Source organism: Pteropus medius, unplaced genomic scaffold, assembly GCF_902729225.1.
Source record: "Pteropus medius unplaced genomic scaffold, Ma_sr-lr_union100, whole genome shotgun sequence".
NCBI lineage: Eukaryota > Metazoa > Chordata > Mammalia > Chiroptera > Pteropodidae > Pteropus > Pteropus medius.
In genome coordinates this window covers 24,533,991-24,561,536 of record NW_024342471.1, presented here as the reverse complement: position 1 = coordinate 24,561,536, position 27,546 = coordinate 24,533,991, and the positions used below count along the sequence as shown (strand labels likewise).

The window sequence follows — 27,546 nt, the reverse complement described above, 5'->3', positions numbered from 1 at the left end:
GTCCGTCTCATCTACAGACTCCAGCACAACCTCCTCTCCACGCTCTGTGCACTTACTGAGCACTAAGAGCTTACACACGAGGGCTGGCACCCTGTGGCCCAAGAGGAATTTCAGCTACAGTGAGGAAAAGCCAGATGCTGACAACGCTCCATCCTTCTGTCGAGTTTTTGGCATTAAGGGAGAAACAGGACACTTGGTGCTGAGGCAGTGTTTGGGGGATTATGGAGGCAGCAGCTCTGTGACTCTACCCTCTTCCGCAAGCCAACGCATGCAGCCTATCTCATAATAAAGATGGAGAAACTCTGATCTCCCATTTAAGTCTCTTTTGCCTGCTTAGGGTGGAGATCACTTCAGCAATGGTAAATGAAAAAAAAATAGCTCAACACAACTCCAGCATTCTGGGGCCAAAGAAAACACACACATATATACGCACATACATGCATGTACAAACAGCACACAAGGCCTACGTGGGCACAGTCACGCCCTACATATGTTCCCTGGCACTCACACAAAAATCGCCACTCACAAGAACTGCCTTTCAGTTCATCTCCAGCTCAAACAGCCCCAAAATGCTGGAGGAACGGAGAAGGAAACAGACAAGAATGTATGTCTACATAAAGTCGCTACAAAGGGGTGAGCTTTCAAATATAAGGTCGGTGGGGGAGAGATACCCACTGACAGTTTGAAGGTGATTCATAAACTATCAGGCCTTAAAGCTTTCGAAATATAAGCTTAAAGTTATTAGTTTCAACAAAATTCTGCATCCAGAACACGGAAGCATCTTCAGATCAGAATGCCAAGAATTCATAATGGCCCACAAACATATCCAAAGGTGTGCAGGTGCGCGTGCCCTGCCCCCGCCGCCATTTTTCTAAGGTGGTCTGAAATATACTGAGCAGAAAACAGGAATGCTAGCAAGATCGTACCATGATGAAATTAAGAATACTTACTCATTCCCAACTCAATTTCTTCCTCCCTGCCCTACCTCATGAAGTTGAGGGAGCCTGAGTTTTTAAAGTACAGCTAGGTCCTTACTTAACATCATGGATCAGTCCTGTGACTTTAGGCAAAACAATATACAATGAAACCAATTCTGCCGAAGGCTATTTGGTAGAATCAAGACTTCAGTTCCTATGGCATCTCATCAACATTATAACGGAACTACCTTGAATAAAACGACATTGTTTGGGGGCCTGCTGTATTTGTTTTCCCTTACACTGATCTCTTCTTCTAGGTACTCACTCCACAAAAAGCATAAACCAAATTTAACTGTAAACACTAAGCTGTTTTTGGAAAAGATAGTCTAAATTACTACGACAATGTTTGCAGTAATAAGCAGGATAAAATAAATATTCCATACTTCTCCTCAACAATCAATTCTGGGCCTTTTAGGGATTTCTTGGGCTTATATAAATTTTAATTTGTAAAAATCTGGAGGGAAATATACTGAAAATATATGCAAGTAAATGATATCACTGGTAAAACAGCAAATTCTCATGAGTAAAAATCAAGACATTTTGTAAAAAACAGGCCAACTCTCCTCTCTCTACCCCTGGCAATTTACTGTAAGAATTTTACTGAAAATAAATTCTGTTTGATTTGAGTAATTATAGGAAATAAACCATGTTAGTGTTCTCCTTTCCCCCTGTATTAATGAATTAGAATACACAAAAAACTCAATAAAAATGATGTAAGGGCTTATGAGCATCATTCAGATTTTTACTAGTCACTTTCATTTCATAAAACTGCCATTTCCATTAAAGCATTATGTAAAAAATGGGATTTTACTATATCAACATGCATTATTTATCACCAATGAATTTAAACATTGCTTATAAAGTACAGAGTCAATTTTACAAATGAAATCTCTTTCGAAAGTTAGACTTTTTTCTTTTAAGAGATAAAAAAATGATTTGGTATCTCTAAAACCACAGCATATATTTTTACTCATCTTTCTAATATTCTATTCCTTACTTCAAATGATATTTATACAAAACTAGAAACTAAGCATCTAAAATGCGAAATGGGAGGTCAAGAAAAATGAAGAAACATGATTTTGAAAGAAACTAGGAATATTCTTTAATTTTTTTCTTTTTAACAATTTAAATAATGTTCTTTATGCCCTGTGTTATGCATACTCACCTGTGAAAATTCTTGTGAGTTTGACAGATGTCCATGAATAGTATTAACTTGAATATGAATTCCTTGACATGCTCTTAAGGTATTTAGATAAAGCTAATTAAGCACAGTATAAAATACAGTAGGTCCTCAAACAGAATAACATTGTTTCGTTATAACATTGAGACATGCCCTAAGAACTTAACTCTTGTTTAAGTCCATGAGCCTATGGAAAACTGGTTTCGTTATACCGTTTTGCTTAAAGCCCCAGAACCTATCGACTTACTGTATTTCCTATACCCAGCCTTGTCTTATTGTCATTTTAAAGTGTATTTTAAGACAGAAAGAAGATCTAGAATTGACTTTAGAAAGCAAAAACAATGCCAGCAGAAATATGCATAGCATTAAATGTAAAAGGAGGGACAGTCAATTTTTCAGTCTTACAAAAATGGAGCCTTAGAATTACAAAGTGCTGGTTTAAAGGTCACAAACCAGCAAACTTCTCAACAGTGTAAGTTCAGGTTCCATGCATTGAAAATTTCATCAAAAATAGCTATAAAACTTATCAATCAGGAAACACGAAAGCAATCTGTGGAAAGAGTATCCCATCAAATCTTGAACACTTTACCGATCTGTGCATGGTTTAAGCACTTCTCTGTAACCGTTCATTAAGAGACCTACGCAGGAAGAGACTATAACAAAGCTCCTGAGGTCAGGGCCAAACACCTGTAAAAGGTTAACAGTGAGAACTCCAAGTGAACTCAAAAACTCGACCTTGGTGCTACTCGTGTGTATAATCTCAAGCATATCATATCATCCCATCTGTAAACAGCAAGACAGAATTTTTTAAGGGGTAAATATATCCTTTTATTTTTACTCAGCAATTCAATTCAACTAGAAAAATAAAGATCTATCTAAAATACAAGACCATAAAACTCCTAGAAGATAACATAGAAGAAAATCTGGATTACCTTGGGTTTGATGATGACTTTTCAGATACAACACAAAGCCACAATCCGTAGAAATAACTGATAAGCTGGACTTCGTTAAAACTAAAAATGTCTGTTCTGCAACAGATACTATCCAGAGGAAGAAGACAAGCAAGCTACAGACTGGGAGAAGGTATTTGCAAAATCATATGGGGGGGGTGGAGGGCGAATTTGATAAAGGACTGTCGTCCAAAATATACAAAAAAAAAAACCTCTTAAAACTCGACAATAAACAAATAACCCAATTAAAAACTAGGTAAAAGATCGAACGAACACCTCATCAAAAATATACAGATGGAAAATAAAACATACAGATGGAAAAAATATACAAATAAAAGATGTTCAACATGTCATTTGGAAATTGCAAATTAAAACAATGAAAGAATGAGATCTCAATACACACTTATTGGAAGAGCCAAAATCTAAAACACTTAATATTAAACGCTGGCAAGGATGTGGAGCCCCAGGAATTCTCATTCGTGGCTGGTGGGTATGCAAAATGGTATGAAGAGTTTGGAAGACAGTTTGGTAGTTTCCTTAAAAAAAAAACAAAAACCTAAACATACTCTTACCATTTATTTAATCCAGCAATCACACTCCTGAGCATTTACCCAAAGGAGCTGAAAACCCACATCCACACAAAAACCTGCACACGGTGTTCACAGCAGCTTTGCTCACGCTGCCAAAACTCAGAAGCAGCCAAGATGTCCTTCAGCAGGTGATGGATAAACGGCGGTCCATCCAGACAATGGCATACTAACCAGTGCTAAAATCAGCTATCGTGCTATAAAAATCCACACGTGGAGGAATCTTACATGCGTATTACCAAGTCAAAGAAGCCAGTCTGAAAAGGTTCCATCCTGTATGATGCCAACTACATAACATTCTGGAAAAGGCAAAGATCAGTGGTTGCCAGGTAAGAGGGAACGAGCAGTGAAACTATTCTATAAGACACTATAACAGTGGATACATGTCTTTATACATTTATCAAAACCCATAAAATGTACACCAAGACTGAACCCTAATGCAGACTAGGAACTCTGGGTTATAATGATGTGTCAAGGTGGGTTTATCAGTTGTAACGGATGCATCAGTCTAGTAGTGAATGCTGATGGTGGAGGAGGCTATGCATGTGTACGGCCAGGGGTGTGTGGGAACTCTGTACTTTCTGCTGAATTCTGCCGTGAACCTAAAACTGCTCTAAAAATTGTTTGTTTGTTTTTAAGAGGAGGAAAACAAGTATCTGGTCTTTATTATTAACTCACTTTTGGTAGCACCCCCAACATTTCTGATATTACCTATTATTGAGATTTTGAAATATATCTATTTTATATGTATATAAATGAATACATAAAAATAAATAAAATGCATAAAGATGCTGTGTTTTGCAAAGAGATTGCTTTTCTTCCTTTTTCTGAAGTTCATGAAATTCCGGTGTTAGAAATACATATCCTTCCTTTGTAATATGTCTCCTGATATAGCTACAAGACTTTGAAACTCAAACTATATATGTTACCAAATAAGTTATATACCAATTTGATATATAATCTATCAGGTCTCAGCTTTCCAGATATAACTTAAAGTTATTAGCTCCACAAGAGTTTTTTCCACTCTGCGTAAAAAGAGCTGTATTTTATACTCTTGCAAACACAATTTGGGTACAATATCTCTCCTTTCCTCAACCCTTCCGAAAAACAAGTTACCATATTTCATTTCAAGTCTGAAAAGATTACCTTCTGGGATGGTAATAATCTGTCTCCAGAAGCGGAGGACTGATGATGGATTTTGTTAAGACAATAAAATTATGCTTGAGGTTTCAATACAATAGACTGTGCATGGGCAAAGTATATTAAAATAGGGGAAATGGACAGTATAAAGTAAAATCTGTTGGATAGCTTATAGATGTCTTTAAAATTTATCCTTTGGCAGTCTATTTTCATTAAAGGTACCCTACTGCTTTCCTGCTTTCCCTACCCATCTGCAATGCACCAATCCTCACATTATTTCTTTTCTTGTTTATGGAAGTCTTCCCCTTCCAGAATGGAATCTCCATGAACACAGACATGTTACTGTCCCTCTCGTTCACTACTGATGATCAGCATCCAGAACACTTGCCAACACAGAGCGAGATGTTCAGTGAATGTGCTGAATGAATGAGTGAATGAGTGAATGAGTGGCCCTGCCACGCTGCTATTTTGAGCAGCGGCTTTCTTCCTCCTGCGTGCATTGTGTGTGCGCACAAGCAGGCTCCACGTGCACGATCGCCGAGCCTGTTGCTCCCTCTCCAGCGTTATCACCCTCTTCATCTTCAGACAGGACTCAGCCTCAAATGACATTTCATCTGTTCCTTTCCCGACTGTCTCCCATCTAGAACAAACTTCCACGTGAGAGGAGACTGCTCCTGTCCCATGCATCGCCGGATGCCCCAAACCTAGAATGGCGCAACGCACGTGACTAGAGGGCTCAATGACCGTGTGCAGCATAAACGAACACCCGCCTTCCTTAAAGGCAACGCACGGACTCTGGCACATTTTCTATAAACAGATGCCTCCTCCATGACCCGGATTTAAAGTCATGATAAATTTGTGCTATTCATATACAGGCTGACGGTATTAAAAATGTTCATTTCTTCATTTATCATTTATCAATAATGTTTTTATCATTATTATCCTATGATAATTTTGTTTTAAGCTGCCTCCTCTAAAAAATGGGGGGAAAATATCATAGTAACCTATTCAAAGAGAGTGAGCTCTTAAATAACCATGAATTCGAGAGTAAGGACACTGGGAGAAGTTTTTTAAAAAATCTATTTTCTTGATTGAATTGTTAGCTCACATTAAATCGATGCTTGAGAAACAAAATAAACCTTTGCAACCAATGTGTTTTTAACGGCAGATATAGGATTCCAATATATATTTCAGCAGAAAGCCTAATTGTGTAGCTCCTATTTTGAAATAACCACACATAAAGAACCTTACACATAGGCACGAAACTTTCTTAAATCTTAGAATGCAACGTGTTCTAAATTAATAAAATAACCTCCATGATACCCTCAGGAGACAGCCAGCAACTGAGAAACATCACACCCATTATTATAGCAGGAGAAATCAACACCGAGAATATTCACTAATGATGCCATCGAAGGCACACCAGAAGCCAGCTCAACTAAAATACACTACACCAACCTTTCAGGCTGCTTATTCAGCTCGCTTGTCTCCGAGCTCCTTTGGAACAGAAAGAAAGAAAACTCGATCTGCTGCCAACTGCACAGTGGGGACACTGGACCACAAGGCGCTCCACTGGAGTGCGAGAGCCCACGGGATCAAAGCGCTATGGAAGGCCTAAGACCAAACTCTGGAAAAGACGCAAAACTAGACAGCAAAGAACATCCACACAAACTGAAAGATACGTGCAGCTTATGTTAACGGATGAGCAATTATTATTCAGAATATATAAAGAACTCAAATTCTTATGAAGGAATACTACACAATGGAAAAAGAATAAACTAGATCTATATTTCAACAATAGATGGGTCTCAAAAACATGTTAAGTGATACATACACCATGACATTAACATAAAAAAAATGAAAATAGCTCACGCTGAATCCCTCTGGAGAGCAGAGAAGCGTGAACGGGCAGATGTGGAGGGCAGAAATGTCTTCGAATTCGTAGTGAAGTTTGTTTATTAAAGAAACATTTAAAACAAGTATAACAAATTATTAACATTTAGTTATTCTATATTTGGGTGTTTATTATGTGTTTTTCTGTACTTAAATTTTTTTCCACATAAAGCTACCTAACGTCTAGTAATTTTCCTCTACTTAGAAGATCAAAATTTGTGATTCTGGTGATCATGAAGACAAACAAAAAAGACAAGCAATATTCTACTGCAAGTAAAATTCTACCTAAACAGGAGAGTGGCAAAACATGACGCATTTTTTTCCACACGAAGCAGGAGTCAAGACAGATATTATGACCGAGTGAGGGACGAGGGTGAGAGAGCAAGCTCCCTGTGGTTTATGTCCCAATTTCTCAAGGTTTTAACTTGACTCAGTTATAAATGAACAGTTCAAGTACATAAAGTCTGTATGAGTAGAAGTAAAAACTTTCCGAAAATGTGCAATCCTTCGCGGAGATGAGACAGCATGCGAAAGCCTCCACACCAAAACCGACACATCCCAACTCATGGCCGACACGCAGAGGAGCAGAGCGAAGTACGTTTAGCATTCTGCACCTCTATGGTCCAACCTGAATTTCAATTTGTGAACAATGAGAAATAGCGGAATGTGGTTTATTAGTTACTACGTAATCTCTTCTGGTTTCCTTTTCAAGACAGAACTTAAGTGGTTATGGCGACGAAAAGAGATTATCGACCAGGTCAGCAGCTTCTTAAATAAACTCAACAAGAGGCCAGGGGGGAAAATTGTGAGGCTCAGATGGAAAATATCTTCTATTCTCCTTATTCTCTGCCTCTGGAAACCATAATAATTCTTCAAAGTTTTTCTCAAATGCCTTCCCTTTTGAAAAGGCTTACCTAATCCTCAGTCAGAAAAAACGATTCTTTCCTATATTGTGTTCTAACAATAAACTGATTGCCAAATTTCTATCCGCAGCCCGCCCCCCGCCCCGATCTCTACTTGCAGGTGTACCAAGCACCTCGAGTCGGTCATGTCCAAACAGCGCTCGAGCGCCACTCCGCTCCCCCAAACCCACTGCTTCCCATCTCAGGGAGAGGAACCAAATGCACCAGATGCTCCGGCCAAAAGCAGCTACCTTGGTTTCCTCTCCCCCTCTCCCATCCTGCACGTAACCTTCAGCAAGTTCTGCCAGCTCTACCTTCGAAACAGACTTGGCATCGGAACACTTCTGACCACATCCCCTCCACTGCCACCGCCCGGGGCCGTGCCGGAGCCTCTCTCACACCCCTGGCCTGGGTTACTGTAGTGGCCTTACGGCTTCCAACACAGCAGCACCCACACACTTCCCACAGCCTATTCCCCCCACACCAGCCATGATCTTTTAAAAATAAACTCCTGCTCAGAACCGTCCCTGGCTGCCCATCTCACAAGAGCCACAGCGCCGGCCATGGCCAGCCGAGCTGTGCCACTCCATCTCTCCACCGCGGGCGCAATGACCTCGCTGCCCCTACGCCAAGCTCATCCCCACCTCGGGACTTGCACTCGCCCTTCCCTCCGTCTGGAATGCTGTTCCCCACAAACGTGTGCGTGCTCGCACACCCATTTTATATAGGTCTCAGTTCAAAAATCGCCTTCTTAGGGACACGGCCTTCCCAATCACCCTCCTTAAAACAGAACCAATCATCCAGCACCGTGTTATACGGATTTCTTTTTTTATTTAGTGCCTATCTTCCCCACGAGACGAGCTCCGCAAGGCCAAGGTTTTGTCGTTTTTTTTTATCTCGGTCTCTCAAGTATCCAGAACAATGCTTAGCACACTGTAGGCATTCAGTAAGTAACTGATGAATGAATGCTCCAGGTACTGTGCTAGGCCCTAGGAGAACAGAGAAAACACACTCCGAGGACCACTCCAGGAACCACCCAGAACTAATGAGTAAGAATTTCTGGGACTGAGGCTCTGGAATGATCTATCTTGGGGAAAAACATTATTAAATGATACTGACATAAGTTACCATTTAACAATGCCAGGCCTATTCTAAGCGCTTTACATGTGTAACTCATTTAATCCTCCTAACATACCCCACGGTGACAGAGAAGTTAAAGACTTTACCCAAGGTCATGTGACTTTTAGGGGGCAGATCTAGGATTCACATCCAAGTGGTGCGGCCCGAGAGCACACGCTCGTAACTGCTGGGCTGCATACGACCTCTTACTGCACGGACGTCTGTGCCACAGTTAACATAAGCGGTCCTGCGTACAGACAAGAGGGTGGAAAGGGCAGAGAGCTGAACCCTGAAGGAAGTCTGGCATGTGGAAAGATGCAGGTGCACGCACTCACCCCGAGCTCCAGAAACAGCCCTGGCATGACCACAGCGCACTGGCCAGAGTAGAAAGGGTATGGCAGAGTGAAAGGAGCTGGGAAACAGGGGAAATCGCGTCTGCGGATGCTTTTCAAAAGCTAAAGTTTAAGTGAAAGTAAGTTGTAAAAACTGAGTACCTTAACCCTATGTAAGTCTGGCAATGAGCTCTGCATGAGGACTTGGAAAGAAGAATATTAAAAATGATTCTAGGGAAGGAGGTATAAGGAAGGAAAATACTTTCCCTTTTCTGATCATGGCTCTAAAAAGTACTCATTGCCTCCACCAGTATTCAATATAAAGCAGAGATAAAAACAATGTGCTCGGGACGTGTGTCTGTTATTCTAAACAGCTTGTAAAGACTGTAGTTGTTTAAAACAGAAAACACAAGCTGAGAGTGTTTAAGAGAAAAAGTATGGCCTGATTTGCAAAGACTTTGATGCCAGCCTACAAATTCTGACCACCGACCTGTAAGATCTAGGAAGCCAATGAATGTTTTAAAATAAAGAAACGACACGGTCAGATCTCGATTTTAGAAAAATAACTCGGAAAACTGTATCCAGGAGACGTGAAGGGTGAGGGAAGCAGGGAGAAAAGTCAGAGGCAGAAAGCTGGGACGTGGGACGATCATCCTGAAGGGCCTGGGCCCTTATCAGCATATGGCAGTGGAGAAACAAAGAAGCAAGAGGGTGCAGGAGAAGCTGCTGCTTAAAATGGACTCGGTATGAGAGGTGCAGAAAGCGGGGAGAGGAAGACGAGCTTACGACGTCTGGCTTATCCGACTGCGTGCAAGGGCCAGTCCCACGCGACGGAAGACACAGTCAGTGGGAAGGAGGAAATAAACCACGAACGCGGTATAGAACACGCTGAGTCTGAGGAAGCTCTGTGACGACCAGCTAAGCAGGGCTACCAGCCCAGAGAGCAACAGAGCTGCTGGGAGATGCAGATTTGGAAGTTTTCTGTGTCTAAGTGAGAGCTGAAGGCATTGCCAACAAGACAACATGTGGAGAACAGCTACATGGAGCAGACTGAGGACAGAAGCCCGAGAAATGACAACGTCAAGCACCAGATGATAAAGTGGCCAGTCCGCCAGAGAAGTCAGATGTCGCAGAGAGAAACCTGCAGAACCCACAGGGTTTCAGGGAGCGGGCAAAGCCTCAGAGCTGAGAGGGAAGTGAAGATGCAAATGAGCAGCTGAGATTCGGTGCCTCCAAACAGTCAGCTGTGACGGAAGACGGGGCACTTGCTTCAGGTGGGGGAGTGTGGGGGACTGAGACTTTTTAGGAAGGGAGACTTAAGCATGTTCACAGGCACGAGGGAGGAATCTGTAGGAGGGAAATAGAGACACGAGGAACGGAGAGGCTGGCTAATGGAGCAATACACCTTAAGTCAGGGGTCCCCAACCCCTGGGCCGCAGACTGGTACAGGCCCCTGGCCTGTTAGGAACCCGGCTGTACAGCAGGAGGTGAGCAGCAGGCGAGTGAGCAAAGCGTCATCTGTGTTTGCAGCCGCTCCCCAGCGCCAGCATCACCGCCTCAGCTCCGCCTCAGATCATCAGGCAGCGGATTCTCACGAGAGCACTGGTCCCTGGTGCCACAACGGTTGGGGACCGCTGCCATAAGTGGTGGGAAGGGAATGAGATAAAGAAGAGCCGGTGAGGAGGTAGTTCTGACTTTGAAACAGGAGGGGAGGAGGGGGAAAAACATGTTTGTGGAAGAGAAAAAAGAGACAAGCACGTGGTAGAAACATTGTTAGGTACTTTCTGAGTGACATGCACTGCGTCCACAGCACCCCGCTGCACACAGCAGGCCTGAGAGGCGAGTGTCACCGTTCCTGATCACGGAGAGCTCTCTCCTCTCCTTCCTCGGCACTCTTAGACCCAGACAGCATTAACGCCCTGAGAACCCACCACATGCCAGGCACTGTGCAAGGCACGGAGGTCCGTGGATAAAAGACACAGTCCCAGAAAGCAAAGGTCTTGTTGATCATGGGGAAAGAAGTCAAGTAACCAAACACACTCGCTGTGCTAAGTGTGGGGCACAGGAGAGAGGCACGACGGGAATGGAGTGTCAGGAAAGTGACCCCGAAGTGAAGCTGTGCTGAGTCCTGAAGGTAAGTGGAGCGGTGGAACAACCTACGCAGAAGTCCCCGGCCCAAGGGGAAGGCTGGAGCACAAGCAAGAGGGGAGAAGATGCCGGGGAGATCAAGGCCAGAGCGAGGCAAGAGGCACAAACGATCTTCTAGGCCTCGTTGAAGAATTTAAATTTTATTCTTTTGACAGTGGGGAGACATCTAATGATTTTAACCAAGCAAGAGATAAGCTCGGCTCTGCATATTTGCAAGTGCCATCGGTACAGAAATATGCGAGAGAACTCAGCCAGGAAGACAGTCAGGGGCTATTACAGTCACTTCGGGGAGGAACGACGCGGCCACAGAGGGGATGAGGAAGAAGGGGCAGATCGGACTCGTGGGCTCTCTGAGTCTCTGAGCTGGTCATTCAACGAGACGCAAGCAGCAGGGGGCGTGGGGGAAAGGAAGAGGGACCGATAAGGAGTAGACGTGGGGCCCCATACCCGGGCTCGGGTCAGGCCTGGGAGCATCCATAAGAGGCGGTGGAAGCCATGGGTACAGGCAGAAGGGCGCCCCAAAGAGGAAAAAGACGACGGGGAGGGAGGGACACGTGGAGAGAGAGGAGGAGCAGGAGCGAGAGAGGAGAACCTGTGACCCTCGGCATCACCAACAGGACCCCGTGAGGAGTGGGCCGAAGTGGCCCGGTGTGTGGGGGGCGCCGGAAGAGAGTGACTCGGAGGAGAGGAAGCGTCCAGAAGCGGGATGGCAACGGGCATCGAACGCCACAGAGCGCGCGCGGCACGGGGAGCAGGTGCCCAGGAGGCAGCAAGGCAGCTCCGGGCGTGAGGGAACGAAGACCGGGGAGGCTTCTCCCGGAGCCCCGCGTGACATGGGGCCGGCAAAGCGGGACGCGGCGGCAGCAAGCGCCACCGGAAGCAGGCACTCTCTTTTGAGGGTGGAAGAGACGACAGTCACATTAACCCATTAGCCGAAGGCGACTGACCGAGCACGGTGCTCGCGCTGCGTGCGCGAAGGGAGAACAGCGACAATCTTGCTTCGAAGGGGAGCGGCGACAAAGGCGCCTTTGAAAAATATTACGAAGTAGAATTAAAAGACCCAAATGAACTGAGTTTTCCCCGGACGCCTCCAGGTGACTGACCTGTCACGTTTCTCCCACCTCTGCCATTCTCTGAGCGAGATTACAGGTCAACAACCCCCCACCCCCGCCCCATCAGCTGTGGTGCAGGAGAAGCTGCGAGAGCCTCTGCGGGTCCGCCGAGGGGTGATTCACCGCCTCCCTCACCCAATTAGTAAAGCAGGGTCTGACTTTACAAAGGTCAAAAAGCACGAATTTAGATTTTCAGAGCAGTCCATCAGGATACACTCATACGCCAACAAATCAATTCCACCAACAGAATGAGAATTCAAATAAGCCTCCCCAAGGACAAACCTTTGGTTTTGCAGCAAATCTTCTAATTCTTGTGCGTGCTTCCATTTTAAATGGTCAGACCAAACAGTGAAAAGATGACCAAGTCCGGGGTTCTATCCCTTTCTCCGGGGTTAGTATGAGAAGAAATTAATGGTAAGAAAAGAATATATCCTATTAATCACTACTGGGAAAAAATAAACACACACGACCTATAAGAGCCTGCGTTCGAGCAGGAAAGAAGGTGACGAGCAAACGAGGCACAGAAAAACATACACAAAATACGAATGATATGCAATTTGCACAATTCGAAGCGATGCAGAAAAAATTAAGTGAGAATCTCTCCAAGAATACTCAGCAAAGGTTAACAGTGAGCTTTTCAAACAGGAACGAGAGGGTCCCTTAATTAAATATTCGGGAGCCTACTAGTGCAAAGCGCTGGTAGGTACTATGGGAAATGCAAGCCCCAGTTTCTGCCCTTAAGGGGCTTCTCATCTTTCTTCTTCAGCTAAAATAAACTTGAACCTCACCATCTCAAAGCTAGAACTAGAAGGAACTAGAACAGAGGCACTGGAGTTCAAGCCTCCTCCTCCTCCAGACGAGATCAAAGCAGGGGAGGTCAGCTGAGTGCCTCTAAGTGACAGCAAGGGGAGAAACCTCAGCCTCCTTTCCGAACGCAAAGCACAGAAGCTTCAGAAGCAGCAAGAGCTAGGTGCAAATTACATTTTGCCAAGTCCCAGGCCTAGCTCCTCTCGTTTGGAAAACGGAGGTGATGATAACGCTCAGGTGTCAGGGAGCACCCTCCTTCCCTTCCCTTCTCCCCGCTGTGCTGTCAGTGTTGAATGATGGAGCTAAAAGGCTAAAGCAGGGTCCGATTAACCCGCGTCGTCTGCGACGGCGCGCACCAAGGAAACGAAGGGCTTCGAGTAGGGCGCGGGGCGGGACAAGCGAAGGCACAGTGTTCGGAGCACCTAATTCTCAACACAGATAAATGACAATCGGGAATGACCAAGTTAGGATACAAGTTCTTAGGGGAAAACGGAATGGGTAGAAAACACTTTTTCAGTCAGTCAGTGACTCTAATGTGCCAGAACAACTCTCCTTCATGGAAGCAGTGCCAAGAAGCCATTACCAGGTTCCAATTATAATTAAGCACCTTTCCTTTCTTTTCCGATCTCACTTCTTCCTCAGTCTCCTTCTCCATTCCCATGGTCCCATTTCCAGTTCTCCTTTCATCTTCCTAACGACACAATAAGTAAGAAAATCGAGGGCCTTCCCAGTCAGCCACGCTCCCACTCATCCTTCAAGGGAAGGAATACAGCCGACATAATGACAAAGACCATGGGCTTTGCAGTCAGACAGGTCTTGGTTCAAATCCTAGCTCCGCCTTGAACTCAGATCCGTAGCTTGAGTTACGAACCTGAGAATTACAACCCTATCTACTTCCTAGGCTTATTGTTAAGAATTAAATGAGTGCTTACAGAAAAATACCTAGCATACAACATAAGCTCGCCAAATTACGAATCTCAAATGTCACCTTCCCATGAGATGCAAACCATGAAACAGAATGAACACAGCTCCTTCTAAGCTCCCAGTGGGGACAGCCCATGTGTCCCATCTCCAGTCTCCTCTTTCCCCACACCACCTAGAGGCTGGAAACCTGAAGGGCCAGGACTCCCACCCAGTCCCCAACCCAGTGCCTGGCCCCCAGGAAGCTTTCAGTGTGTGGTGACCAAACCAACCCTGCATCACAGCCACGTTACATTCCACCAGACAAGATGGGGTCGTCCTGATGAGGATGAGTTAAGGAAAAGGGAGAAACCCAAAATATTCCCAGTTGGACAATCATCCATCATGCGCACAAGCATATCCACACACAGGTCTCCAAACCCTCCCCAGGAACACCTGGAAGTCACCGCTGGGGGGTGGAGGCTTCCCAAAGTGCACCTCATACAGAACACAGCAGCGCCTTTTGTCATGCACCTTGAGCTGATCTCTTTCAACATCTGAGAAATCTCTAGTTAGATATTAACTGGCTCTTATATCTCTGCCTAAGGCATGGCCTAAGGAGCAGTCAGGACCAAGGCTTTGCAGCCCCACTTGTAAAGTTTAGTGGCATCTATAAAAGTCATTTATTTTAGACATTCCTATCTTAATAACCACTCTTTCAAACTTCTCTAATTCCCACTTTACAAATGTGCAAACTTGTAAAATCTCTACCACACGCTGAGTTTCATCCTACCTTCAAAAGACTCAAGAGAATTGAAATTATTCAAGTTAATGTTTTCTAAATATACAGAATCATAAAACACCATCAAAATCTTATGTATAACTAAATATCTACAAGGTCAATCAAAAAGTGATTCGGAGTCATCAATATGAACTTGTAAAATGTATGGTAAGAAATCCCTCCTAAAAAATACCACAAAGAAAAACTCTTAACTAATTAACGTTCTTAAGAAAGTATCCTGACAGCTACTAACACTTTCTTAATGGTTATAAATTCTCTCCCTCCCGCAAGGATGAAGCCCCTCTGTGCGCTCACTCTAACGAGCTGGTAGGGATACACTGGAAAGAATGGGCGGTGGTACTAGATGAACGTGGGTAAAACCCCTACGACACCATTTCCCACGGTGGCTTCGCCTGAGGGCAGCTACCTAACCACTGAGTAACTCACCTCACGGCACTGTGACAGACGAAACAAAATAAAGAACAGAAAGCATCTACCAGTCCCTAGACTTTGTGGATCACCCTTTGGAAATTAAGCATTTACCCTCTAGCACTGTGTGTTCCTTCCTTGCCTTTTCTTTCCCCTGATGCTGCAAAATGAATGTCAGCCACCTGTCCACCCAACCCACCAGGGCGTGGGGGAAGTTCACCACTGGCCCCCTCACAAACAGGCCCTGGGCGCCGAGCCCCTCAGGCTGTTTTCTATTCCTCTCCTCCCTAAGCACCCTCAAGCCTTTAAAGACAACCCCAGGAACTTGGAGCCGTAAAGGTTCCCAGCCACATCACAAGCAATCTACATCTAAGTCAATGGTCCAGGGGTCCACTCCACTGTCTTCAAGTACAACCCCAGGGACACAATGGTCTCAATCTCTCTCAACAGTATTTGCAGACGGTCCCTGACTTATGATGGTGTGAAAGTGATGCACATTCAGCAGAAACTGTACTTTGAATGTTGACCTTTTCTCGGGCTCGTGATGCACGCACCATGGTCTCCGGCGGTGCTGGGAAGGAGCAGCAGGACGATGGTGCCGACTGTAGGCCGCTGAAGGTAGGCTGGGCTGAGCTCTGCTAGTCAGTAGGGTAGGGGCAGTAATGGTTATAAATTCTTTTCAACTTCTATTATCTTCGTCTCACCGTGGGTTTAATCAAGCTGTAACCCCTCCGCAAGCTGAAGAGCATCTGTATTTCCCTAAGCCGCCTCCCGGATGAGCGCGGGCCGTAGGACGCTACGGAAATGCTGCTGCGTACCGCTCGCCGTTACTGGTTTCAGTGGGAACGTACGCCCACCTGCAACTCTTTAGGTGCCCACATGGGCACACACGTCAACAATCCAGATGCCTGAAGGAAGGCGTTATTCGACACAGATTAAGAGACATAACGTGCCAGTCAAAAATTGACAGTAACCCTTCCAAAATGATGAAGGAAAATCCTAGGAAGAATTTCTATGGCTTTAGAGTTTTGTAAATTAATGCTAAAACATTATTAAAAGAAAGCACTTCAGATTTTCCCCATGGGACTATGCCATTTTCTTGATTTTTTCCCATGCAAGAGGGGACCTTAAAGCACATTAAGGCATTGTTTCTAGACATCAACGGTTTCTGCTAAAACAACACATTTAACATTTTAAAAACTAGATATTCTAGAGATACTATTTTGCCACACTGATGTTTTTAAAAATAATCTTAAAATGTGTCAAGTTCAGTAACTTTGTTTCCATAACAAAGCTCTTAAAATAACTTGTTTTTATAAAGCCAGCAGCCAAGGTCTGTCAAGTAAAATCTTCAAAGAATGTACATACTCACTGAGCAAGGACCAAGCAATCCTGGATATGCTCTGCTGGCAACAGCCGGAAAGGGCCCTAAGATGATGGGAAACAAGGAAACGCGCCGGGAAACCGCAACGGAACTCCGTTCTAACACAACCCCCAGTGCGAGACAACCGTGCAGAAAGGTTTAATTTGATTAAAGACACTCTATGGCAATCTCGTCTTGACTGGTGGAACACAGCACTCCGTATTCGTCCTCCTTGTCATCCTGCTGAAAGCTGCGCTCATTTGTTCCAAATCATGGTCATCCTTCGGATGGCAAATTTTTCAAATACAAATGGGGCATGTGCGAGGCAGTCTTGGAGATAATTCCTTATGTAGAAATGCAAGTGTCAGGTTCTAAAAATAAAGCTGAAGGGTAGCGTCTGAGTGAGAACCACTGTGTTTACTCCTTTGACTCCTCCCCTAATTTGCAACTGCCTAGTGGTGATACTGCAGGGCTAAAGTTCTCAGTGTTTGTCTTCACTGGAAGGAAAGATGCTACATAATTTTAATAAACAAAAGTGTTAATGATCTTTAAGAGTTCATCTCTTTAAAAAGCATCAATTCAAACTAATTATTTTAATAAACCCACACTTGGATGCAAAGCTACCAGGTGATTATGAAGATAACTGTGATGTATGTTATAACCATGCACATCAAGGAACTATCACCATTTCCCAAATATAAGAAATACGCTTTTTCCCCCTAAGGAGTTAATAGTGAAGAAGAGAAGTAAATAAGTGGATAAAAGAAAGTTAACGTCTAGTTCACATTTTCTCCCAGGAACAGAAACTCAGAAGTAAATAGTACAATCTATGAAGATTTAAGGTTGACTAAAGCTTAGTTAAGTTTAATGCCACTTGCGTCTGATGAGCAAGCTGGTTAATAATTAGATAAATGAAGATAATCTATTCAGGATGAATTTAAACCACTACCATAAAGAATCGTAAGCACGCTGCTGACATTCTGTTGTGCTGGGAAATACGGTCTGCTCTACGCGATCATGGAATGTTAAGGGAATTAGTGCTACACTAAAGCTAAAGAATTAATGCTGTACTCGGCATCTGAAAAGTAATTACTGATTTAAACTGAAGTATCTATAGGGTCTTATATCTTTAGCTTCCTAAACAATATTAGATTACACATTTACTGAAGGGGGTGAGCTAACAATTCTAAGCATGTGTTCCTTATACAAAAAAACAGCATCCCCAACCTGTCTGCCATCTATAGTGCCCATGTTCCTATTTTCTTCTCCAAATGGTAATCGATCACACCAATCTATTGGAGCTATCCCACCTGACATCCCTATTGACCATCTGAGACTTCCTGAAGGCCACTGGTTTAGTCTCAGAATAAAGCAAAGGTAAATGCGTCCACAGTGGATTTAAACCTTCGCTAATCAGCTCATAAGGATGGTTAACATGACAGTATCATGAGGGTGGGGGGACGGGACAGTATCATGTGACAGTATCATGGGGGGAGGGGGACGAGAGGGATGTGCTAGGATGTGAAGAAGGGTTAAGAGTCTTGGATAGTGACCAAAAAAGTAGAAGACATTCTATTTACCATGGATGGAATCTAATGGAAGGGGAAGGAGAGGAGAGAAAAAGATTACAAAATGCCCTGAAAGTGACTCATTCAGAAAGCTCTCTTTGGGCAACCAGTGGGACCGCAGAGTGAGGAGATGGAAAGGTAAGGATTAGACCTTGGAAGAAGTGAGATCAACAGAAAGAACCAACAATGCAAAGCACACATTTCACAGGTTTACAAAACTCTTAACTCTTTCAGGACAGTCCCCCAAGTCCCAAAGAGCTTCTACTATTTCACTACGGTCAATGTCAAAATGTAATGCTTCCTTCAGGAGGCCAGCAGTCTCTGTCCTGATGTTTAACACAAGGCAGCGTGGCACGTTCTATGAGACTGCACAAGGTCGTGTAAGTCTGGGTTCCCTTTTTTCTATAATATCCTTAACTTCAACATAATCACACACAATGCCCAAGATGAAAAAGAACCCAACTCAAACAATTCCACATCGTCTTAGGCTGCACTTAAAAGATGGTTAATTTTCTACCTTGGATGATAGGCACTTGAATTACCTTCTTATGCAAAGTTAGCTTGCAAGTTTGATTCATCTCAGTGAACCACCAGAAGCCAGAGAACCCTGAGTAACTCTGGAACAGACCAGTTAACTATGCTCGTTCTCATCATGAAATGAATGATCTCTATACAGCAGGCCAGGCTACTGAGCTTCTATTCTAACCTCATTGTCTTGTGCTCAGTTTAAAACAAACACACAAACAAATCTTATGAAGTGGTTCACATATGACTGCAGATGCCTCTTCTGAAGTCATGAGCCAACAGTCGTCAACAATTTGATACCGCAACTTTTCTTGGATCACTTGCCCAGCAAAAACATCCCGTGACTTTGGCCATTGTTACTTTGTGCAACCCAGGGCCAGAAAGATCACTCTTCTCTGACATACTTTTAAAGTAAAAAAGTTGAAATGATGAAATCAGTTTTCTGGTTTCAACTACAAATCTCTGTATAAAACTGTACATTTACAAAGCAGCTGAAAAACCGTAATATTACTCCTTCTGAATGATAAGACTTCCTACAGGAGGCAATTCAGTAGGTAGGAGTACCATTCCCATCGCTAGGGAGTGATCCCAGGCTTTGGGGAGTGAAGTGGCCAGCCCAAGGTCAACGCTGGGGGTGGGGGATTGAGGCTGCAGGGGATCAATCAAAGGACTAGCTGAGGAGAGCAACACAGTATGACCTGGGACACTGGCTGCACCTGCACAGAAGTGGTCTTGGGAGATCTGACCCATCTAATAGCCAGTCTCATCTACTGTGCCTGACCCCAACACGCTCTTTATCCCTGTCATACAGTACTCGTGGCATCCCAAAGGAGCCGCCGTCTCAGTCTACCTGCAATTTCCTCTGCCTGACACGCTCCCCACCCGTTTCTTTTAGACTGCTTCCATCCAACCTTTACACTCAGCTCAAATGCCAGCCCTTCCAGGAGCGGACCTCATCGCTCTCGGAGCATTCCGGATTACCTAACGTCAGTGAGCTATCCTGACCGGTTGTCATCTAGGGAGGGGAGCTGAGGGAGAATGGGGGCATACATGCGGTGCTACTCATCATCTTCTCCTGCACCTGACACATGGAGCAGGTACTCAGTAAATGCCTGTGAACTAAATGAGGACTAGCCAATTCCCAAGAGTGACCATATCAGGCTTCCAGGACAGAAGCCTCCAGACAGCTCAAGTGGAAGCCACTGCCCTCCACATTCACTTGAGCTCCTTGGGTTCCTTTCCCGGGCTGGCTCCTCGAGCAGACGATGGCCACATCTCTAAGCTAAAACACTACCATGGAATCAGGTTGGGTTTTTGCGCTGTTGCTTTATTTTCATCGTAACTGGAAAACCTTTGGTTCTTTGTACATTTGGAGTCATTTCAAATTGTTAACCTGGAAGGCAAAGTGACAGCCACAGTTCTGGAGTATTTCCTGGGGAACGGCCGGCATACCTGTTTAAGAGTGTGAGTGCTCAAGTCTGGGTTCAAATGTGCCATGTGCCAACTCGGGGACTTTGGGCAAGACACCCTACACTACTTCCCGCCAGGACATGTTCGCCTCTGGCCAGCACCTCCTGTGGGCCAAGTGCTGGCTACACGGCGGTGACCCGGCTGATCACCCTAAAAGATCCGCTCATCGCGTCCGCCTGCTTGATTTCGTTCACAGCACTTACCACTACCTGAAATAGTCTCGTTTGCTGGCTCGTCGCCCCTCGTGAGAGTAAGCTCCATGAGAGCAGGGGACGGGTCTGTCTTGTCCATTCATTGTCTCCATGCCTGCGACACAGTTACTCACTCAGTACACGAGAAAAGGCATGGGGAAGTCCGGAGAGCGCGCTGTGGTCCCATGGCGCTTATATTCTGGTGACGGCAGGGAGGGAAAGTAATATCAAAACGATAAAGGTTCGTATCGGGAAGGGCCCTGGCCTGCTGAAAACACCCGTGGCACACGAGGCTTTCTCTGGCTTCAGCTCCCGGCGGCTCTAGGGAGAAACGGGGTCTCACCCCGCTGGCGGCTTCCCCGGCCGCACAGACGTGAGCGACGGGCGTGAGGACGGAAGGAGAGCTGGGCCGTGTCCCATCACAATTCCTGCGGAGGTTCCTTTCACTCATGAGTTCAACAGACACGGGGCCCCCGACACGTGCTGGGCATCCAGCAGAGAAGGGCGCGGGCCCGTCCTCATGGAGTGTCCCTTCCCGCGCAGAAACACGAGGGGGTAACACGGCCCCTTTAGGTGGTGGGGAGTGCCGACCGGCCGCGAAACAGTGATGGGACAGGGAGGGCGTGACACCTGACCTAAGACCTGAAGAGGTCGACCTGGTGGCGAGCTGCAGAAGAACCTTGTGGGCAAGGCTGCCGTCCATGCTCACGCTCGAGGGCGGAACCCCGCAAACTAGCAGGCGACGGAGCCGGCGGCTGGGCTCGGGGGACGAGGAGCGGGGCCCGGCCCGCACCCGACGCCCCTCCCGCGGCGCCCGCAGGCCCGACAGCTCCGGGGTCGCCGCGCGGGCGCGCCGTCGGGCGGGGGCGGGGGCCGCGCCGGCCGGTCCCTCCAGAGCGCGGGCTGGGACGCGGGGCGGCCGAAGATGGCGGGCCACCGGCTTACCTCGGAATTTGAGCTCGTGCTGCGGCTCGAGGCTCAGGACCTGCTCCACCTTCGCCATGTTCCTCAGCGGCGGGGCACCTCTGGCGGGGAGACCCCTGCGAGGTCACCGGAGGCGGGAGGCGTGAATGCTACGCCCTCTTTAAATTTGGAAAGGGGGGGCCGGCCGGGGCGCGGGCGGGGGTCGTTGCGGGGCGCGCGTGCAAGGGGGGGGTGGCCTACGCGGTGCAGGCGCAGGGGCGGAGGGCGAGGGCGAGGCCGCGGTGCCCGGCGAGCGCACGGCACGCACGCACGCACGCACGCACGCAGCGACGTACGCACGCACGCACGCAGCAGGCTGGCCGGCCGGGCCCAGCGCGCGATCCGGCGGCGGGAAGCTGCGCGCCCGGAACCGCTCCCGGCGCAGTGCGCAGGCGCGGCGCTGGCCTCGGAGCTGGGCTGTCCGGCGGCAGGGGGCGGGGCGTGGCGCAGGTCCGGGGGCGGGGCGGGGCGGGGCGGGGCCCGGACGCCCCGGAGTAAGTGCGGTCCCGCAAAGGTGGTTTGTTGAGGGCCAATAGGGACCGGCAGTAGTGCTAAGTATTTTATTCAATAGTAATAATTAATAAAAATAAATTTCCACGTTTCCCTTGCTTATGTAGTGCCAGGCACTGTTAGAAACTTTGAATAATAATGAAAGTACTATTTATTCTCATTATAAACATGTTTATGGATGAATGATGTGTGCTAGGCACTATGACATGTGGTAAGCAATGAATATAAATAGCTACCAATTACTGCTTATTTTGTGCCACTCTGCTGAACGCTTTCGATAAGAACTAAAATAAAAGCTACGCTACATTACACGTTTGCTATGTAACGAGCCCTGTGCTGAATCCTTCACTAACAGATGCAACACATGTTTAGAGAAATACAATGATCATAAAAGTAGACTTGGTTCTTACCCTCTCACTAGACCCTATGGGAGACAGCTTTTGAATATATTATCAACAAATAAGTCGCGTGATTAAAAGTTACTGGGAACCCAGATCTGCTTGGCTGCAAAAGTGAACACTACAGCATTAGTCCATTTAAATTTTATTCCATTCTATGCTATTGACCACATAAAATGCGTGTTCTTAATAGTCTCCTATACATACTAGATGAAACGAACACGAAATAGCTAACAATGTTGATGCTACATGACAGGCATAGGGGTGTCCTTTGTACTGCTCTTTCCACTTCTCTGTATACTTGAAATTTTTCATAATAAAAATGTGTTTGAAGATAATCTTTGTCTTTTAACTACGTCATTTGGTCCATTTACGCTTATTATATTTATTGATATATCTGGATTTATTTCTGTCTTATTTTGTGCTATTTGTCATGCCTGTTTTTTTTTTTTCTATTCCTTTCTTGCTTTTATAGGGCTTATTTTTTTTTCTCATTCCATTTTCTTTTTTCTTACACTATTTCTGCTGTTTTAGTGTGATTGCCCTAGAAATTTTGACATGGGTACTTAAAAATTCTAATTTTTAAAATATCTTTGCTCCCTTAACATATAAGGACTTTGGGATACTTTAATCACCCATCCCCTCAATTATATGCTTTAATTGTAGTACATTTTAAGTTTGATCTTTCCCTTTTTTGCCCCATGAGTCATTATTAAATGGTTTTAGATAGTCGATGTTAGTTTAGACTCAAACGCACGATTACCAATTTCTTTGCTCATCCTGTTGCATCTCAGAACTTAAAGCTAAGATCACTTTCCTTGTCCCCAAAGTACATCCTTTAAATTTTTTTTCAGTGAGGGTCTGTTGAAACAATTCGAGCAACAACAATAAATAACATAGTATTAGATTACAACCCAAAGTAGAAAATAAATGATTGAATAAATAGACTAGAAAAGACGGAATTCCAAATAATCCTTGTTAGCTATTCCTCCCACAAAGAGGTGGTACATAACTCCCCACTCCTTAAGTGAGGGTGATGCTTAGTGACTTTCTTCCAAAGACTGCAATCGAAAACAATTACTAAATAGTTTTCTCCCTCTTGGATCTCTACTTCTATCGGAAAGTAGGAAAACAGCAACTTTATAAGGAGAGCCCTGGCAAACATCACCTCAGCCAGGTGATCACATGTCGTGTGAGAATGGATAGACCTTGCTGTGATGTGATGAGGGGGGCACTTCACCTCTGTGGTCTGCACCCCCTAAAGCTTGCAATCCCAGTCTAATTATAAGAAAAACATCTGGTGGGGGGGTAGGGAGGGGAAGGACATCCTACAAAATACTTGAGCACTACTCCTCAAACTGTCAAGGTCATCAAAAACAAGGGGAAAACCAAGGAAAATCTGGACTTTATAAGATATGGACTTTAGTTAGAAATAGCGTGTTGATATATGAATAGTGATTCATGAGCTGTGACAAGCATACTAACGAGACGTTACCAGGATGGGAAACTGGCTGCCGGGCACACAGAAACTCTCTTTACCATTTTTGCAACTTTTCTGTAACTCCCAAGCCATTCTCAATTAAAAGCTTATAAAAAATGTTTTTTATTTGATCTTTGACCTCCTATATTGACATTTTCTGTAGTTCACACTGTGACATTCATCCCTGGCCCTCAAACCGTTGGCTAACCAGAATGCGTGGGGCCGAACCACAGCGAGGGGATGGATGGCTTTGTCGGTGAGTGTCATGTCTCCCGTTTCCCGCTTTGGAAATGCTGCCGCCCCTGGCTGTCGAAATCCCACCCATCCTTCGTGGCCTTAGTCACTCACTCATTCTCTCTTTCACTCACGTCCTCATCCGAGCAGCATTTCCTCAGAACCCACGGCGTGAGCACCCCGCAGTGGGTGCGTTTAGCCTGGGCTACAAAGGACTTCAATTGCTAGTGAGCAGAATCGAAAAACTGTCCCAAATAATTACAATCTGTGATAAATACTAAAATAGATGAGAAGAAAGCTATGAAGAGACAGTGAACTTTACTCTGGAGGCTCAGAGGAAACTTAAAAGCTAAGAAGTTGTCAGAGAATAGTGTTAGAAAAATAGTAAGAAAGATCTTGCCACGTAGAAAACAGAAAGAAGCGTTCTCCAAGTGGAGAAATAGCATATGCAAAGGTCCTGGGGCACATGGCCTGCCAGAGTTTCTCAAAGTCACTTAGCTCTTGCCCTGTATCGGGCAGTACCTTAGCATATGTATCAGTTTCCTATGGTGCTGTAACAAATTACCAAAAAAATGTGGCTTCAAATAAATTTATTATCTTACAGTTCTGGGAGTTGGGTCTGAAGTTGGTTCTTATGAAGTTAAGATCCATCTGCATTCCACCTGGATGCTCCTTGCCCTTTCTGGCTTCTGGGGATCTCTCCCATGCCTTGACTCATGGCACCTTCCTCCACCTTCAAAGCCAGCAGGGGAGTGTCGTGACTCTTCCCTCGGACCTCTCCCTCCATCGCACTGAGTAAGTGCCTGTGGGTCAGATACTGTGCTAAGTGCTTTGTTCGTCACTTACTTAATCCTCACAGCGTCAAGATGGATCATTTAGTCCCACTTTACAGATGAGGGGACCGAGGCGCTGAGAAGTGTGGCCAGCAAGGGCTGGGGGATGAAGGCTCTAGAGCCTAGACGTATCCTTAGCTATCTCTGCCTATCCCAATGTTTGCACACAGAGAAATGACGTGGCTAAATGTATTTTGTTTAATTCTTTTTCGCTTCTTTTGTTTGCTTGTTTTATTTTCATTAAAAAAAATTGTAAACGTGTCGTTTTTAAACAAACTCTTTATTTTGCAATAATTTGAGATTTACGGAGAAGTGGCAAAGGCTGCGCAGAGTTCCCTCTATCCGCTCCTGCGTTTTCCCTGGTGGCATCACGTGACTTCATTTTACGCGGCCCCGCTAGCAGCACTGTGACGCTGTGACTGACTAAACTCCAGACCGTTTCGGATGTCACTGGTTTTTCCACGAATGTCCTCTTCCTGTTCCAGAACCCGGTCCAGGGCACCGAACTGCACTTAGCATATTTATGTTTCACAGAGATTCTCGGGAAGTGGACTGGAGGATGGGCTGACAGCAACCGAGCCACTGCTGACCAAGTGCCCCGTGCCAGGCCCTCCTGTGAGAGCTTCGTGTGAGTGACTCATACGTTCTCACGCCAACGAGGTGATAACATTGTTTTCTCTGGCTTGTAGATGAGGAAACAAGGCCCAGGGAGGTTTAGAAACTTGCCCAAGAGAAGTGAGAAACTAGAGATGGAGGATGAGGACTTGGTGACAGAGACCACGGGGGAGGGGAGGGGCACGTTTCTCAGAAGTGGGGGCCGTGGTGAGGGAGTGAGGGGCACCCTGGAGAATCCCAGTGGCCCTGCCACAGGTCCTTTGCACTCGCTGTTCCCCCCTCACAATGATCCTCCCTTGGCTAATTCTACATTGTCACCATCATTGACAACTTCTCGAATGCCCGCTGTGTGTCAGGCATGGGCTAGGTTCTGAGGACGTGTGGAGCCCGCTTCCAGGGGGTGGTGGCCCACGAGATGTGTCCACGCAAGTGATAATGAGCCTGGGGAAGGGAGTTCCGTGCAAAGGTGACCGTGGGTGGGCGTGAGCCGGACTGGATGCTGTCCCAGAGGTGTCCCCAAGGCCGCCCCCGGCCTCACGACTGTCTTCCCAGCACCTTTGCCAACATGGGATTACTCGTTTGTTTATTCACCTGTTGTCTGTCTCTCTGTGAGGAAGGAAGCTTCGTGAGTGATCCGTTCCTGACCCCTACCTCCAGCACCTCGGGCTTGCTGTACAACAGTCTACAGAGGAGTAATTGAGGGAATGAATGAATGAATGAATGAATGAGTGAACGAACAAATGAAGATCCAGGGTCACCGGGCGTTGAAGTTTTAGGACTAGTTTGTATACAGAATTTGTTAAAACCCACACAGACTTAGCAGCTCAGAACTGGTCTGGATGGGGGTAGGGAGGTCACAGAGTCAGAGCCACCCCACAAACAGGGGTGCTAGTCGTGTGGCCTAACCCTTGTCCAAAGGGGATGGGTTGCGGGGAGGGGGTCTTCAGTCTCCGGCAGGAGAACTTGGGAGAGGCTGCCTGCTCAGTTGGTCTCAATGAATGAGGTGGATGTTGGGAGGTTTGGGGGATGGGAGAGAAGACCAGTGCTTCCGCCTTCTCCCCTCCGCCCCTAGAAGCAAGTTCTCCTCGTGCTTAGAGCTCTTCACTCCCACCCATGGATTCTCGGTCCCCATCTCTGTGCCTAGCTCATAAAAGGTGCTCAATGACTGTTTGACGAATAAAGGAAATGATGTAATTAAGAATTCGAGGGGTGGTGGGGGGAGAAGGTCTTCTCAATCCTTAGGACTTGTCTCCAAGCACCCAGAAGGCCACATTTGCATACAAATAATTGATATCCTGATTACAAATCATTGGTATTGATTTATTAAGCAGATCCCAAAAGGATTTCTAGAAGATAATTAGACTCCGTGTCCTTAGGGGTAGGGCAGGCATATTTACCTCGTTATTCCCCCACTGGCAGTGTGAGGCACAGAGCCACTTGCTAAATGTTTGATGAGGCAGGGACTGAGCAAGGTCTTCCTGTGGGGAGAGTTTATAGGGTCCCCAGAGATCATCTCTAGCGTGTGGGGGTAGGGGGACGGGGAGGCGAACACCTGTATATTCGTGTATATGTAAAATTTGTACATCTCTCTTTCACCCAAGCCCTAGTGACTCTATACTATGTGGCCTTTATTCATGGAGGGTCACACTGGCTGAGCTCTGGGGACCAAGGTACAAGACATGCAGGCCCCTCTGTCCCTGTCTGGCCAGGAGACAAAGCAAAGCCAGACAGTGTCCCTGGTAGCCCTGCCAGGGAGTAGCCGGGGGCTAGGGATGTGGGACATCTCCCCATCGCCTCTGTCAGCTTCTCCCCAAGCCACTGCAGTTAAGTGACATAGTGGGCAAAATTAAAAAAAATAAAATAAAAAAGATTGTATAACCAGTGAGGGAAGGCATTGGTAGGAAACGTCACTATTTCATTAATCTGATAAAAGAAGAAAACTCTGCTGGCTTTGTGAATGTGGCCCTGCCACCTCCACGTCCTTCTGACCCACTGGCCTCCGCCAAGTCCCTCTGAGAACGGAAATCAGGCTGCAGCCTCTGGAGTCCCTGCATGCCTGAGAGACAGAGGGAGGGAGAGGGAAATGGGGTGGGGCGGGGAGGAAGGGGAGGACGGGTGTGGCTGGGTGGAGATGGTTCA

The 27,546-nt window shown here is 45.9% G+C and overlaps 1 protein-coding gene and 1 long non-coding RNA gene across 2 annotated transcripts in view; both read right to left on the bottom strand.

Annotated features, from left to right (window-relative positions):
• The window catches only part of VAPB (VAMP associated protein B and C), a 46,329-nt gene extending 24,611 nt beyond the window's left edge, over positions 1–21,718 (bottom strand). Inside the window, exon 1 of the mRNA XM_039864699.1 lies at positions 21,320–21,718. Within this exon, the coding sequence (XP_039720633.1) occupies positions 21,320–21,377 (58 nt within the window). The 5' untranslated portion in view covers positions 21,378–21,718. The remainder of the gene's footprint in view (positions 1–21,319) is intronic.
• On the bottom strand, positions 15,663–21,276 carry LOC120603877 (uncharacterized). Its single transcript, XR_005653206.1, has 2 exons — positions 20,387–21,276; positions 15,663–20,106 (listed from the first exon to the last, which is right to left on the bottom strand). It is a non-coding gene; the product is annotated as an uncharacterized LOC120603877 (long non-coding RNA).
• Positions 21,719–27,546: the final 5,828 nt, after the last annotated feature.